The sequence below is a fragment of the Mauremys mutica genome, chromosome 14, assembly GCF_020497125.1.
Source record: "Mauremys mutica isolate MM-2020 ecotype Southern chromosome 14, ASM2049712v1, whole genome shotgun sequence".
Taxonomy (NCBI): domain Eukaryota; kingdom Metazoa; phylum Chordata; order Testudines; family Geoemydidae; genus Mauremys; species Mauremys mutica.
The window spans coordinates 22,428,143-22,445,253 of NC_059085.1; the positions used below are offsets into that span (position 1 = coordinate 22,428,143).

General features: G+C 37.9%; 1 protein-coding gene across 2 annotated transcripts in view; it reads left to right on the plus strand.

Annotated features, from left to right (window-relative positions):
• The window catches only part of ITFG1 (integrin alpha FG-GAP repeat containing 1), a 195,347-nt gene that overhangs the window by 16,206 nt on the left and 162,030 nt on the right, over positions 1-17,111 (plus strand). For both annotated transcript variants that reach the window (XM_044987616.1, XM_044987614.1), the window contains exon 6: positions 4,538-4,632. In XM_044987616.1, coding sequence (XP_044843551.1) covers positions 4,538-4,632 — 95 coding nt within the window. The remainder of the gene's footprint in view (positions 1-4,537; positions 4,633-17,111) is intronic.

Sequence of the window (17,111 nt, forward strand, 5' to 3'; positions counted from 1 at the left end):
GGTCCAGAAACATGCTCCTATTCTAATTTGAAGGGAAGGACTGGGAAGGCTGTTACTGCCAGACACACAATTACATTCTGGGAAGTAGAAAGGGTTGATAAGCTCTCCCTTTGGATGTGCATGAACCAGTAGACTTCTACAACACTCTTCTCTCCAGCCAATCAGCTGAGCACCCCCTATCAGCACCTTCTGCCCTCCCACCCATCGCGATCAGCTGTTTTGTGGCATTTGGAGGCTGTAGTGGGGGGAGCAAGGATGTGGCACACTTAGGGGAGGGGGCGGAACAGGGTAGGAAGAGGCAGGGTAGAGGTGGGAAAAGGTGGGTGGGGCTTTGGGGGAAAGGGGTGGAGTGGGGGCAGGGCCTGGGGCAGAGCTGGGGATTGAGAACCCCCCAGTACATTGGAAAGTCGGTTGGTGCAGTTTACAGGCCCAGTGTGGCATCACGCAGCATTATCTTATACAGGTAACACTGACCATTCCCTGGATGTGGATGCTATAGAAAACTATTAAATGGCCTTTATATAGACAAACACACTTTTCTTAAAGTACAATAATTAAAGTTTATTTTTGTTTAACACATTGTCAGTTGTCAAAATCTTAATTGTTTATAAAATATATAATACATTTCAAATTCCGTATTTTGGCTCAGTGAAATGTGTGTAGCTTTTTTAACTCCCTTATGATTAATTTTACCCAACATCTGGTAGAAGTTGGTAAAGTTTGGGGGCTGGAAAATACCAGCAAAATACCCTCTTCTTTTTACAGCTGGGGCACTGGTGAGGCTGCCAGGTGATGATCCAGCGTCCATGTGCAGAGTAGTCACTGGAAGTCAGATGGGCTCTTTGCCCAGATTTAGTCTTATGCTCAGGAACTCAACAAAGCTGTCTCAGGTAGCAAGCTATGATCCTGAGGGTTGCTGTAAACCTTTGTGATCACATTCCCAGAAGTATAGCAGCATGAGACAGAAGAGATTGGTTTTATTGAGTGCACCAACTTTGATGTTGATTCCATGCAGCAAGCTCCTTGAGATGAGGGGACTCCATTTGCAGCACACTTCTCCCTCCTCTGCACCAAGGAGAAAAGTAGGAACCAAGTCATAAGGCAGTGCCTGGCTTGGTACTGTTACTTGGTACTGTGTTAGTTGCTGTGGTTTCTTTGGAAGATATCTCTGGTATCTGGGGCAGGCTACATTGGATTCCTATTCCCTGGTTTCATGTTTCTCTGTACTGGTTCTTGAGCATTAGTTCCCCTAACACTCAATGCTGTGGGATTTGGTATTGAGTGCCTCTTTTGTTGATATGAGCAAAACAATATAAAACTGTAAAATCAATCTGAAGAGGTAACTATTCAAATATGCAGCTAATCTGAACCAATGGTATAGGACAAAGGTTAATCCAGTTGCTCTTGAGGAAGTCATCCCATGATGGATGAAAGGAATCAATGCTAATTTCATACTAAAAGTAAGGAATAGTAAACAAAGAGGTGGCCACAAAACAGGCAACATCAAGCCTGCCAAATACCTGAGATTTGTATTGTGTCCTGAAAGTAGCCAATAAAGAACTCCAAATGGCTGTTCTAGAAAGGGCTGAATTTAGGGGCAGGTGACTGCCTGGAGTGCCGGGTTTGAGGTGCTGTTTTTGTTGTACAGATCCTAGTGTGCAATAATTTCACAACAGATGGCCCTTACCAAAGAAAGCCATTACTGCCCACTTCTGACTGAACCTAGGGAGTACAAGCAGACCCCTTCTGACTAATAGTAACTGCATTACAGTCTGTTTGTAACTTGTCAGATTTCAAAGTTGTTTTGGTTCTTCCCCTTTAAACTATTGTATCAAATGAAGGAGATTTTTCCATTGTCTGAGAAATATTCTGATATTGTACCTTGTTCTGACTTGATATGATGCTATTCTGATTTATGGTTCATACATTGGGTAATTTATAAACGCCTAACTGCACAGCGTGAATTTCAGACTGGACTGTTGTGACGGATTATTTTATGCTTTCCCAGATCTATATTCCCATTAATTTTAGTATATGCACTTTGTTGCGGCCTGAGTGTTTCTTTACTTATTTTCATAACACATTACTTAGGTAACTAGAGTAGCTCCTGCTAATTCATTTTCCTATAACTTAAAATACAGTGTTTCAGAATTCTGGAACAACTTAACAAATGGTCCTTTATTCCAAGCAGATATGTTGGGCCAAGGTCATCCCTGTGTATTTTTTTTTCTAATGTAGGATCTCAAATCATCCTCTTTAAAACAATTGCAAGGGTAAATGTAGGCATCTGAGAGAGAAAGGGATGAAAATGGAACAAAGGAGGGGAATAATATTGCCTTAGTCTCTTTGAATAATATAGTTCTAATTATTAAACTTAAAACTTGATTAAAATTAGTTGAAAGCCAGTCAAGTAAAGTAACGCTTGTTCCTGAAACCTCTTAATCCACTGTAACATAACTCTACAAAAATCTGTTAAAAGAATGTTAAAGTTGCCAAGTCAGGCACTCAAAATTAGGAAGTAACAGAATTAAATTTGTTCGCTTATCTGTTATTAACATTAACTCCATTATTTGGCAGCAGTAGTAGGGGTTATGTAACTTCACCACTGGGTTAACTGTGCGGAAGTGGCCCCATTTTACAGACTGCATAACCAAGCATCTGGATGTGGCAGATTCTGTCTAGCATGGCTAAGTGAATGAGACTTGAGTTCCCCATTGGAGAACCAGGTTATCTTCACAGCTTCTGCAAGAAGTGACCTTGTGCAACTTATATTTTGCCTGTAAAATGGGGTAGAGTTGGGAGAGACCTAATACTTGCTTTCCTCAGAGGGCAGTGATATGGGGACTTGCTCAATAAGGAGTGTGTCTTGTGTAGTGTACAGAATTATTATAACCAGTTGGTAGAAGAGAAGACTTTCAACTCATGGTGCACCTTTCACTGAGGATCAGGGAAGGAGGATCACTTTTGCTTGTTTACCATTGTGTGGCCACTGCAGAGCAAGGGCGGATGCACAGTGCAGTGGGAGCATTCAATAAATGAAGTGTGCAAGTTACTAACAAGTGCTGCTGTGCAAGTAGTGGTTTTCTGCAACTTATACTACTTATTTTCCACTAGCCTTGTTCTCAAACAGTTCTCTAAAATTTTGCTAAAATTTTAAAATTAAAAATCTGAGGCAGAGATTGAACATGGGAAAACTTCGGCCCAAACAGTTAAAGAATGTCAGTTATAAGCAATTATAAAATGTCACAATAAAAATGTTATACAACTTTGATATTATTCACTATTCCGTCTATGACTATCAATTAAACTACCAATTAAACACAGCTTCTTAATTACATTACACTTTGGCTTTTTTGTCTAACTGTGATAGACTAGGTGAGAGGCTTTCTATTTTATTATGAAAAAAACCCAGATATTTTCTCAATGGCACATTGAATAGATTTCAAATAAGAGCACCATATTCTGGTAATGTTTGGAGGCATAATTATACTTTTACAGCCCCATTTCACATGAGACTCTTAAGACAGTTGATAAAGTTTAGTTAGTTAAACCTCTCAACACTGCTGGCAGGTAGCTAGTTAAGTATTATCCCCATTTTACAAAGGAAACTGCAGAACATAGAGGTGACCTGACCAAGATCACCAAGGAAATCTGACCGATCTTGGACCAAAACACATATCTCCTTATTTGCTGTATTTTCATCATGCATATTTGTAAAATACTATTTATGACTCTCTCTCTTTTATGAAATGTTGCATAGTGTGATTGTATGATGATCATAATTCAATTTGAGAATGTTTAAAATAAATGAACATTGTAATTTTCAAATCTGCTTATTTTGAAATCAGTGGCTCTTCATTTATACTGAAAGCTTCCTGGTAGTGATGCGGTGAACTCCATTCCATTTCTTGTTATGGATTCTCATGCAGGGTACTCTTACCAGCCTCAGAATATTTTTAATATTTCAGTACACAGATACTGTAGAACCTGTCTGGTGTATTGTTTATATTACTTATACTGTGGAAACTCAGTTCTTTAGCAAAACAAATTTGCTTAAACATAAAAGGCACAAACTGCTTTTGACAGCATGTTTATTTCTGGTTTTGTTGATCTTTAGAAATGCCACCAAGGTAAAGACTTCACAAAATAATGTGATTAAAACAAGTTATGAAAGCAAAACGAGTTTTATTTTTTATTTATTTTTTAAATATGGTAAGACTTCTGAAACTATGCTCCATTTCCTTTGGGTGTTTGTAATTCTTTGTTTAGTCTGAATCAAGTTAGTTTAAATAGCCAGGTATTACAAGAAACAAGGTTAAAAGTCCCCAAGGTAAGCCATTGTATTGACAGCATTTTATGTAAATATTGTCAAGAATTTGTCAGTATATTATGAAACCTATAATGAAACTGAATAATAGTGAAATTTTGCTACAAAAAGCTAGAACTGTGTGTTTCACAATCTTTTAAAGAGGGGTATCAAGATTGACAAGTCCTAAATTGTAAACACATAAGAATAGCTTTGTTTTCTTTCTCTCAGGAATTTATCATGGCATCCTGCATTGGACACTAAGAGTAAAATGTACATACCGCACTCTCATGCATTTATAGATTTGAATAGAGACTTCACTGCAGGTGAGTCACAAATATTGTAATGTTTTATTTAATTGCTATAAAGATACTAATGTTGCTTTTAAAAAACAGGTCCATTGCATTCAGTAATAATAAACAATAGATTCTTGAGCTGTCAGACAGGAAAGAAAAATTACATGATAAAAGGAATGTAATATACTACAGTGTATTTAATTTAATGGATGCCGTATTAATATTAGTTGATCTTTTTAAAGTAATTCGTTACTTGTAATTTACTTTTAATTTTATTTATAACTATTATATTATTGATAGCAAGTTTAAATACACTGCTGGGTTTGTTTAGTCTTTTTTAAAGACATTCCAGAAAGTGTTATTCATTCAAAGAAGTGTTTTTACAAAACTTGATAGGTTTTTGAATGTAAGGCACTGATTTCTGTAAATTAAATGGCTCTGTTTCTTTCAAAATGACAGCCAAATTGAATAAGGGTAGTAAAAGCTTCTAGAAAAGATGTCTCCCAGCCTGCACACCTTTCATCTTTTCTTTTGTTCTTTAGTCCATCCTTCCTCTTTTTAAAAAAAAATGTTGCAACTACAGCTAACTCTAGATAATTTAGTGGCCACTGTTAAAACCACATTTCTTATTCTCCAGTGGTACTGTAGGTGCTGCTTGTGACAGTGAATACTTGGTTAAAGGTGCCCACTGTAATGGGAAGTTGAAGAGAAACAGTGTCTCTAGTCAGGGGTAGGCAACCTATGGCACGGATGCCAAAAGTTGCACGTGAGCTGATTTTCAGTGGCACTCTCACTGCCTGGGTCCTGGCCACTGGTCCGGGGGGCTCTGCATTTTAATTTCATTTTAAATGAAGCTTATTAAACATTTAAAAAACCTTATTTACTTTACATACAACAATAGTTTAGTTATATATTATAGACGTATAGAAAGAGACCTTCTAAAAACATTAAAATGTATTACCAGCACGCAAAACCTTTAATTAGAGTGAATAAATGAAGACTCGGCACACCACTTCGGAAAGATTGCTGATCCCTGCTCTAGTTTGTTTTCTGCAGATAGCTGAAATGTTAGTTCTCCTTGCTACCACCTTCATTGTCACCATCTTTGACAAAACTAATTTTTTTTTGCATTTCTTAAAAAGGGAAACTTTAATGTAATCACATTTCTCATGACATTAGAACCCCTTAACCCACATTTTTAATATAGACTAATAAGATCTGTGCTTTGTGAATATGACGGTACAAGTGTGTTGTAAAGTACCATGTGTAAAATCTTGTGTAGTTAACTGCCTCTGTTGTGTGCTTTCCCTTATCTTGATACTTGAAACATTGCTGCTTTAATTATAAATGCTTATTTTCATCGCTTAGGGTACCGGATTTATATGTGACTTGGTGCACAAGGGTTCCATTAACATCTCTTTATCCATTCCATTTTATAATCTCAATATTGGAGTGTGTTCTACCACTGACACATGGGAAATTACGGGTGAAATTCTAATTTACATTATCTTCTGCATAATTCCTCCATTTCTGAATAGAGAATCTTATAATCAACTTAAATTTTAGTGTTTTACAAATGCACATATTATACATAACTTGTTTTAGCTTTACAAATTGTATACAGTGTGTTGTATGAGTTTAAACATATAATTTAGCTTTAGGGACCATAATGGGTACACTTATACCTGTTCAAACGCATTCCCTCATTCACAGTTAGTTTTGCCTTGGTTCCCTGCATATCAAATGAGTACTGTAATTGCTGGATCCTCTTTGTAGATGCCTGTATTCTGTTCATAAAGTAACTTTCATAAATGCATGAAATACACTTTTGGAAAAAAAAAATAAGAAATGAAAGTGTGGTGGTCTGTTTCAATTAGTAATCTGAGTGTGAAGGGAAAAGGAAGAGAGTCCACAAGTCAATTTAAACAATTCCATTCTGAGTCTCAGGCACTAAGTTTTCTGCTGTAGCTCACAGTCAAACCTTCGTTTGCAGTTTTGAGACACTGTTGGACCAGGTCTTTGTGTGAGACTGAAACTGGAAGAATTAAATACATTAAGTTAGTATGGTGAGTGTGCATTATATTGCAGCAATTACCATTTTTGTTAAACGTATTCTATAAATCTTATGCATTGAATGTTTTATTAGTGGCAGCTAACTTGTAAGGTGATTATTTTTTAGGAAGGTATATTAAAAATCTATGTACAGTATATGGTTTTATTTTTTGGCTTCTCTCTGTTTGTGCATATCAGAACAGAGGCTAGCTAGAATAGACAAATGGTAGGATTAGTTCTTGGCAACACTCAAAATCATATACAGAGTGGAGGTAGCTAATGTGCTTGGTGGTGGTATATAGAAGATGTAAATTCCTCTACTAGCTATAGTAGTTTAGGCGGTGTTAGAAACACTATCTATTATTAAGGTTGCCTGATGCTTCCATTCTATACTTCATGTTTTCAGTTATTCATAACTTTGCCAAACTTCAACTGTTTGGGTTAAAATTTCCAATGCCAGGTATCTTCCACAGGCAGCAGTTTTTTTGTTTTTGTTTTTGTGGTTTTTTTTTTAAACTTCAGCCAAAATAGTTTAGCTATTTCTGAGAATGAGGCAAGGGGGATATGTTTTACCTATGCTTTTATTTAAAAAAAAAAAAAAGTGCCTACCTTTTCTCTGAAAAGCTCTAGTACCCCTGTGCTTTGGAGTAGGGACTTGAAATTTCAAGAAGGGACTGGACTCTGCTATTCCTGTGAAAATCCACCAATATCAGACCAAGTTATACACCTTTGAAAAATAGCCATTCACACATGTTCAGTAAGGAGTTAGATCAGGCCTTCACATCATGCGGCCGCGGGGGCTCACTGTGCGGCCCGTGGGCAAGCAATGGGTTGGGGCTTCTGGGTTCGTCCCCCCTCCCCACCCAAGGGTGGGGGTGCAGAAAGCGGCGGAGGAAAAAAAAAAGGCTGCGGGGAGTCCTCCTCTCTGGCCCCTGTCCTGGAGCAGCCTGCCTGCACCCCAAACTCATCCCCAGCCCTGCCCCACCCCAGAGCCCACACCCCAGCCATACCTTTCGCCCCCCCACCGCACCCTCAACCCTCTACCCTAGCCCTGAGCCTTTCCAACACCCCAAACACCTTATCCCCAGTCCCAGCCAGAGCCCTCACCCCCCACACTCCTACTCTCGCCCTAAGCCCCTCCCACACCCCAAACCTTCCTTTTCGGCCCACAGCTGTTTCGGCAGGGTGGCGTTGGGGAAGGAGGGTTTGTTTCCGTGGGGCAGGCAGCACTGGGGTGTGTGTGTTGTGTTTGGGGGGGGTGTTTTGACGGCGCTAGGGGGGAGGGGTTCGGCCCTCAGCTGTTTTCTTTGAAGTAATATGGCCCTCGCTGCTTTACGAGTTGTGCTGGCCTGTCCTAGAATATTCAATACTTCCTTTCACAGCACATGTAGCCAAAACAGTGAAGTCAGCTAAACTATTTTTGACAGCTCTATTATTGTAAACAGCTTAACAGATTTAAAGTATGTCAAAGAGAGCCTCTGTAGGCTGAAAACCTTTGTGCCAAGTTTCTGCATAATCGATTTTCAAACTACCAATATATTAAACCCTCAAACTAGGAATATGTAATGGAATACATCTACATTGGCTGTAGTGAAGCTGTTAAGTCATTATGATTTATTATATAAGTACATGGTCCTAAAGATGTGTTTTATCCCTAACAGCACTTCATAAAAGGCTAACTGTATAAGGATTTTATAAATCCAGAAAATATGAACATAACCCGGAACAAAGATAATACTAATCTTTCTCAGGGAGATAGTATCTGAAACAACCCTACTTATAATGCTGGTACATTTTAATAATTTCATCTAATGTAATCATCTCAGTATTTCAGCATTACTCATTGTCTTTGAACTCTTTATTATCTGACTGAACAAGCTTGAACTCAGTAGAAATCTATTTTACATTTTAAAATTTGTATTTATGTATAGAAATTCTCTAGGTGCTAAGTATGTATTGGGAATGAGTTTGAAGAAAACACAAATTTTCAAAGAAATTACAACAATATAGTTGTAAATAAATACCACTGCCCACATCTCTGCAATGCTTCATATCCTTAAGGATGACTCAGGACCGTTCCTAGGTGAAATTTTATGTATTTGAAACAATGCAAATACTAGTCTTAACTTTTTGTGTTTGTGTAATCGCTGATGATGAAAATTCTGGAGAAACACTGGGTACAAATATATCCTGAACAAATTGCGCTGTTATCCAGTATTTTAAGTAGTTCTGTGTACACGTTTACTTTTAGTGAGAGTATCTTGCGTTGTAATAGTTAGTATATGTTAACTGATAATATTTTGCAGTGACAGTGGTTGCTGCACAAAGTCACTGTAAGATAGAAGGTACTCCAGGGAGGTTGGGCCCTTCAAATCTGGGCTTGTTAGGTATCCTCAACACAAAATGGACTGATGCTGGGTCTCTTTGCTTAACACTTTTGAGAGGGGGTTCTGCCTAGGTATTGTGCTCCAAACACTGCAGGCTCAGGAGACTCTTGAAGGGATTTTCTTTGTTGTGCAAATCAAGTTGACGAATAAACAGGCATGATATTCTGCTTCTGACTTTTTAAAAATGTTTTGTGAGTCTGAAAGTGTGTCATTGTGATGACAATGTATTAAGCGGCTTTATGCCAGATCACGTTGAGAGTTGCTCTGTGAAGAAAGACCATGTTTCTGTTGATTGTTCATCAAGTTCATCTTTAGACAATGAGGAGCTCATTCTCAGCCCTGGTATAAGACTGGAAGAAACATACTTCCCCAGTATTCAGCTTGCTAAAGATTATCTCAATGAAAATTTAATCTGTTTTGGAACAATCTGATGAAACAAGCCAGATATACCCGGTGAGATGCATCCACATTGCAGCAGAGAAAAATTGTCAGCAGTGTTTGGGTTTTCTGGGCCACTCACTCTAGTTTCCTATGTTCCAAAGAAGGGCAAGTTGGGGGTAATGTAATAATGACGCATCATGACAAGGTTGTAGAAGGAGACAAAAAGAAACACCACAACTATAATGACACCTAAAAGAGGTGTTGATATTATCGACCATCTTGAATGCAGGTACAAAATAAATAGGTGGCCAATGAGTCTTTCATTGTTTGAGTCAGCAACAATCCTGCTTGGCACCATACTCAAACCAAGACAAAGAAGGTGCTTGTTCCCTGTCAATCTGGGAGAACAACTCCTAGGTATATGTATAAAGAGAAAAATATTTGATACCCATCATCTCACCAACTCCGTCAAAGCAGCACTCTCATCCCTAGGCTACCATCAAGCCACCGTGGGAGCACATAGCAAACTCGGCAGTAGATGCTACCACACTTGCCCAAGGCCAGCTGACCAGAAGAGCCGCACACAGTGTGGCGCATACAGTTTATTTGTACGCATTGACCATTCTGCATTAATACTGATGTGTGAAATTTGATTATAGGCTTACGCTGAATGAAACTCCTGCTAATTTTCAGTTTGCTGGTTAGTTTTTTCACCTAAAGTATTAAAGAATTGTTTTTAGTTTTTCAGTGCATTTGGAGGGACAAAAGTGCCCACAACACAGTTAATGTAACTTTTCTTATGACTCTGGATTTTAAATAATATTTTGTCCTAAAACATTAAATGTTTGTTGTTGGTTTCTGAATGCGTTTGGAAGACAAACTTCCCCCATAACAGTTATTGTTTTATTGATTTTTTTTTTCTCAACACTAGATGAAGATTAATAGCTATCTGCATTTATGTATCCAAGGAAATATGGTATAGGAGTATAGAACAGGAACATCATTGCTGACCGCAAATGTCCAAAATAATTTTTTTCTAAAAATCAACATTGGTTTTCTCTGCACGTTTCTTTCAGGTTACCTTTTTTTTTTTTTTTTTGGGTCTCCAAATTCTCTTCACAACCATGACAGCTGGAAACTTCTTTTTTAAAATGAAAACTGAGTAATGTCATGATCTCATGAGCTGGGGCTTTAAGAACACCAGATATTGTGAGACTCAAGACAAAATTGCAAGCATTGGCATCATTGTAGGGAACCACTGGTTATTATACTTATTTTTGCTAACTTAGTTTGAATCTCCTTTTCTCACATGATAATCCTGTGCACAACTTCTCATGTTTCTTCCTTGGGGAGACTTCCTAAAAGTCATATATAATTGTGTTTTGCATGACATCTTTAACTATAACTTTCCATCACTAATTTTTTTTATTCACAATATGCTTTAAACTTTAAGGAAGGGAAAGCCTCTGATTACTGAATAGTATCAGTATACACACAATGCAGTTCTGTTTTACTGTTTGTTTAGTACAGTCTCTGTATACAGTTGAAAGTACCTATTGTGCGTTCAGGTACTTCAGTATTCAAATATTTACTTAACAAGTAACTTGAACTATTTTTAAGAGCGCTGACTACCAAAACAAGAAGAGGAAAATATTATGGTACTTGCTTTACTAGGACACAAACTGGTGTTTAAGATTACTGAGGCTTGTTAAGTAATCTGATTTGGTGTAATGCAATATGCCTCATTATATTGAAAAGATTTTTATGTTCCTTAAGGATTATTTCACATTTACTAGAAACAAATCCATAAATGCACCATTGAACATTAGACATAGTGAGGTATCTCTAATGTTTCTTTTGCAAGCTATATTTGAATTATTGCTGAGTTATATGAAGTGATCCTTGAGAATTTTCATTCTTTTCTTTCATGCTTCGAAGTTAGAAGAGTGGAATATAATTTAGTTTGAAAAAGATTCAGAACTCGTGCATCAGAATTTCAGCCTTGATGCTTACTTTTCAACAAAAGTTATAACACTGTGGTTAACAACTTTGCTCCTCTGGCACCATGGAACTTTGAAAATGAAAGTAACATTTGTTGTGTTGGACACAGAACCTTCTCCAGGGTGGTTTGAGACTGTGGAATGAACTTCCACAGGAACTAAGTACCACTGCAAACCTCACCACTTTCCCTCTAAGACAGGGGTTCTCAAACTGGGGGTCAGGACCCCTCAGGGGGTTGCAAGCTGTCAGCTTGTACCCCAAACCCTGCTTTGCATCTAGCATTTATAATGGTGTTACAAATTAAAAACACTTTTATATATTTAAGAGGGGTTGCATTCAGAGACTTGCTATTTGAAAGGGGTCACCAGTACAAAAGTTTGAGAACCACTGCTCTAAGAGCAAGGCACATTTCTTTTACCTTTCCTTCTATTTTATAAATACGTAGCAACAGGTCTGTGTATTTAACAAATAAAAAAAGCTTACCAAAACAAGACACTCCACTGCACGTGCTTCTCCCAGTGGGTACAGGATGAAAGAACAAACAACTTGTGACAGATATGTAGTCACTTTGCTTTATGAACCACTAGAAGGCAATCAGATATTAAAGTGATGAGTGCAGCATAAAAACCTATATAGAGTAGACACAGTCATTGCCTTCAGAGGAGCACTATGAGCCAAACTTAAGTTAAAATTTAAAAAAACTGCATTTGTTCAGATTCTCGTGTGTGTGCATATAGTTGGAAGAACATAAACACAGGTTTGTTGTTTTATTTAAATGGGTGTATTTGGAGCTCCACATCTTGGTTTAAAGGATTGGGATTTTTAACTAAATGGACATCCCTATGCATGAGCTGTATTTTCTTTAACTTCATTATTACTAATCAAAATGTCTTTAAAAATATTAAATGCTCTTACCTTTATTTAGGGCTAAGCCCATTGCAAGGTTAATTTAAATTGTTTTCCAAGCCGGAAAAGTATTTGAATATCAAAAAGTCAATAATTTTGACTTTTAGTTTAGTAGAAGAGCCATTGTTACATATACAAACCTGCACAGTACAAAATTTTGGTTTAATACATATTTCAGACTGTCTTTTAATATAATCTTCCAAAAAATTTAGGCTGTGATCCTGGATACATCCAGGATTGAGCTTAACTTCATGCATGGCAAGTAGTTCCATGGAGATAAACTACTTTAAATTGTAAATTCTTCTTGAGATCCCCTGCATTTTCTGTTTTGTCAAACATCTAATATGTTTTTGAGCAAGATAGAAATAATTAAGTAGTCCTTTTCTTATTTGGTTTTTGGGGGGCTAAAGTGATATGAAATAATGCTTAATTCTGCTTCAGCACTAGCATATTAGGTGTAAATATTACTAGAACTGCTTACAAAACCCAACACAAATCTAGATTATAACTCAGGAAAACTAAAATGAAGAAACGATTAGGAACAGTTTACTATAAACTGTTAACCACGCGTCTCCTGCTAAGGGATATCTGCTAGCTAATTTTTTTCACTCATATTTTGCATGAGGCATTTAGAAGACCTAGTATCCTGGAAAATACACTGTGCATGCGCATATATATAAAATTTTAGTTTACTATCCTAAATTTAACAAGGTACAGAAAAAAAGATAATTACTCCTGTGCTAGAAAACTGACATCAGTCCGTTCTTCTCTTTAGCCTAAATGTGGAAGCTGAGGACTGGGTCTTGATCTTTTTGAAACCATGATTATTGGTTATTATTATAACCATTATTTTTACATCAATGTAGGTAGTTTCAGAGCTTTTGTAGTACTGGCTCTTGATGGACCCTGATATCATCTTTCCACATATTTATGTTGTCTTTAAGGTTATGCTACACAACAAATGTAGTGAAATTCTGTTAAAATCACTAGGTTCATTAACTTTTTGCCAGCAGATGCTCCTGTATCCTTTAAGTTTGTTAATCATATCTGATCCTTTTTAAAAAGTCTCTTCAGTCTTTGTTCAACAGCCAAATTGTTCTCTCTCATTTTCCATGTTTCTTTTTAAACCTGGAGTAAGCTAGTCAAATTAAGTATTCAGTAGTGATATTGACTACCTCATTCCTTGTAGTAGACATTATTTTAAATTGCTTTTCTCCACAAACGATCACATTTTGTAAGTTTTCTGTTTCTGGACATAATTTTCATTGTCATCTGTTTAAGGCTCAGTTAACAGAGCTCATCTTTTATGACAAATAGAGAGGATAACAGTGCATTGTGGAAGATAGGCAGACTAGACTTGAAAAAATCCAGTCTAGAGCTTATTTTCTATTTAATTTTGCTACTCACCATATTGCTCAGCTGTCTGAATGCAAATTATGTGTTGAAGATTATCTTCCTGTATCCAAGTTCTCCAAAGCCCAGTACCGATGGTCCACCATAGCAAGCTGATCCGTGAATGCCAGCAGCAATCTTGAATTATTTGTTTCCATGGCAGACAGCAGGGCAGGTATCACTGTTTTGCAGCTCATGAAATACTTCAGGACCAGCTGTGTTGTGTTCATAATGCTCATCACCAGAATGGTCAGCAGCTCAGGAACCAGGCTGTCAGGCAGCGATGGCAAGCATAGAGTTTACAAGGGCTGTTGGAAAAATGGCGCAAAACAAAGTAGATAGCCCAGAGAATGATGGGACGAAAAGAACTGCATCATGGGATGGCAAGCACATCCCCATGATGCACAGTGATCCATTCCCAGAGCTCCCAGTGGCTGTGTGTGACAGAGGGTGGAGAGTTGCACAGTGGGATAACTACCCACAATGCAATGCTCTCTCTGCCAATGCAAGAGCAACAACTGTGGACGCACTCAGCTGACACAAAGAGCATTTGCGTGGATGTTCACCAATGTTATTAAAGCGACTTACAATAGTCAACAAAACTTAACTCTGTCGTGTACACATGGACTTACTAAACTTTCTAACTCAGACCTTGAGTTTGAGAATGAACTTGAGAAATTTCACTCCTATTACAGTAGAACCTCAGAGTTACAGATAACTCAGGAATGGAGGTTGTCCATAACTCTGAAATGTTCGTAACTGAACATAGCACAGTTCGGGCCCAGACCTAGAAGCTGACACTACAGGCCAGGTTTCAGCAGCAGCTGAGCTCCCTACTCCTCACTGGCATGGGTTTGTGAGCTTGTCCCCCTCCCAGCTGTGTGTGTGTTTGAGAGAGAGAAAACAGTGCTGTCCCCCTCCTGGCCTGCTAGGGGGGTAAAAAACAGCATCTCCCGCTCCCAGCTGTGTGTGTACATATAAAACAGCATGGCCCCCTCCTGGCGTATGGGAGGGGTGAAAGTGTTACAGACGCCACTCCTGCTCTGCAGGCTCCGGTGCTTTGAGCTGGCTGTGGCTGTAAGTGGCTGCCACACACCAGGGGTGGGGATGGATTGGGGACAGGCAGCCCAGATGTGCCTACCTGTAAGATGCAGTACAGGCACAGTACAGTATTTGCCTTTCCCCCTCACTCCCCTGCTGCCTGATTGGTTACTTCCAGTTTCACAAAGTCCGATTGACCGATCAGTCTGTAACTCTGGTGTTCGTATATTTGAGGTTCCACTGTAGTACTTAATTTGGGAAGTTATAAGCACCTGCAAAAGTCTCCTATGAGTCCTCTTCTCAACCATACCAATAATTTCTGAACCCCTACTGCAGCATTTATAGAGTGATATAAATGTTATGTTGTTGATTTATATTAATGTATAGAGTGAATTTACTCATCCATAGTTGAGTTTTTGAGGCATTTAACCTTAGACATTTGGGTTTCTTAGGACAGGAAGCAAACTGACTGTTCAAATTTGTTTTTTTGGCTGAGCGAAGTTTACTTTAACTCCTGAATTCTGAGATGCCATACTTACATCACAGGCAAGTGTCTACAATCCACGTTCATACATATTTGGTAATTTAACATCTATTAATTTCCACGTAATTACTGGGATTCCAGTGCACAGGTACTAGTCTGAAGGTACAGCAGGTGCATATACACACTTTGGGGGCTAGTTAGGCTTCTTTCTTTGAAAACCTGGCCCCATGTTTGGGAAAGTAAGATTGCCTATATTTGTTTCAGCAAAAAGCTATCAGTATAGGATGAGAGTAAAATGCCTGTATGAAGAAATCCTATTCAGCAGCAGCTGCATAAGTAAATACATTTTACTTTTTTTATAAAGCTACTTTATTGATACAGTGATGCACTGCTGCTGAAAATTCAAGAGGCTTTGGATACTGTTGCCTATGAGATGCATTTTCATTCTGAGAGGTTTAAGAAAAGGAACTGCAGTCTCTGTATGCCTCCACCCAATATTTGCATGCATAACTAATTGTAATGTCTTATTTTATTGCTTTCTTTACCATTTCAGTTACTCTCTCTAGCAATAAATTGACTAGCTGACCAATAGTTCACCTATATATTCTGTGATCTATTCAACACAAAACTTCTGAAAATCTTGAATTTGAATGTGTTATCTTAATAATCTTGCAGTCAGAGTCTAAACATAAAACAAAAGCATTCAGGGTCAGATGATCATTTCCCCCAAAACAAGAGGATATATGCACTAGGAATATTCAAAACTGCCATAATTATGCAAAATAAATGCTGAGTGGAGTGAGACAAATAGGATCTTAAAACAGCTGCAGAAAGAACAAATCAAGATCCCTGCATCATTAGTAGTGATTGCCTGGTTGTAGAAAGCAATACATTAGTTCAGTGAAGAAAAGGCTTGATGACAAAGCCTTTAACTCACTGCCATATCCTGATTACAAATAGAATTGGTCTAAAAAATTTCATTTTTGACAATATTCAAATATACCATTGTAGCTAATTCTTAATGGAGAAATAGCTTCTTTCATGAGCAACTTGGGTCATGCAAAGGAACACTGAATAGCTCTGATGCCAAATGGAGCAAGGAAATAAGTGTACTATGTGTCTCAGGATGAAAGGTCTTAAGGAGAGCATCACAATGTTTGTGGATAACACTGGAGCACTTGAGGCAAAGGAAGTTAAGTCTAGCCAAAGTCTTCTATCAAATAGTTGCACCCTTATACACTTTCAGCCTTTTCAAGGAATGGGCTGATATAGTATAATGGGTAAGAAATTAGACAATGTTGTGTGGTTTTATATAGCTGAACACTTGCTTTTGATCATGAATATAATCAACCTGATATCAAGGCATGAAAATACAGTGTATTAGGGGGACCCTAGATAATAATTGCTTTGTTATTCATAAAGCTTGGCAAGACTGATATGCATTTATGGCACATCTGTTAGGTGTTGTCATATAATTATCTTCAAATTCTGTTAATGGAGGGGCCCAAATCATTTATTTCCCTTTATACAGTTGCCTGTGAAATTTGAAGCTCAAAGACTGTGTACATGCACACCAATTATATGCACTGTAGCCATGCAGTGTGGGTTTCTGGAGGCACAACTGTTGGAAAACAAGACTTACTGTTTTAGTAGGAAGTCTTTTTTTAATTATATAAATATGCCCTGATTCTGTAAGTTTGGACACATAGCAGAACTCACGAAAAACAGTCACACTTGGTCTCTCTTTTAACCTGAATCTGAAATTCTTTGGATCTTACATAATATGTAAGAAGAATGTGGTTGATCTGGAAGCACCTAAAGATTGCTAATCACTAAAATAGTGATAAAATGGTGACTCTAAGGGC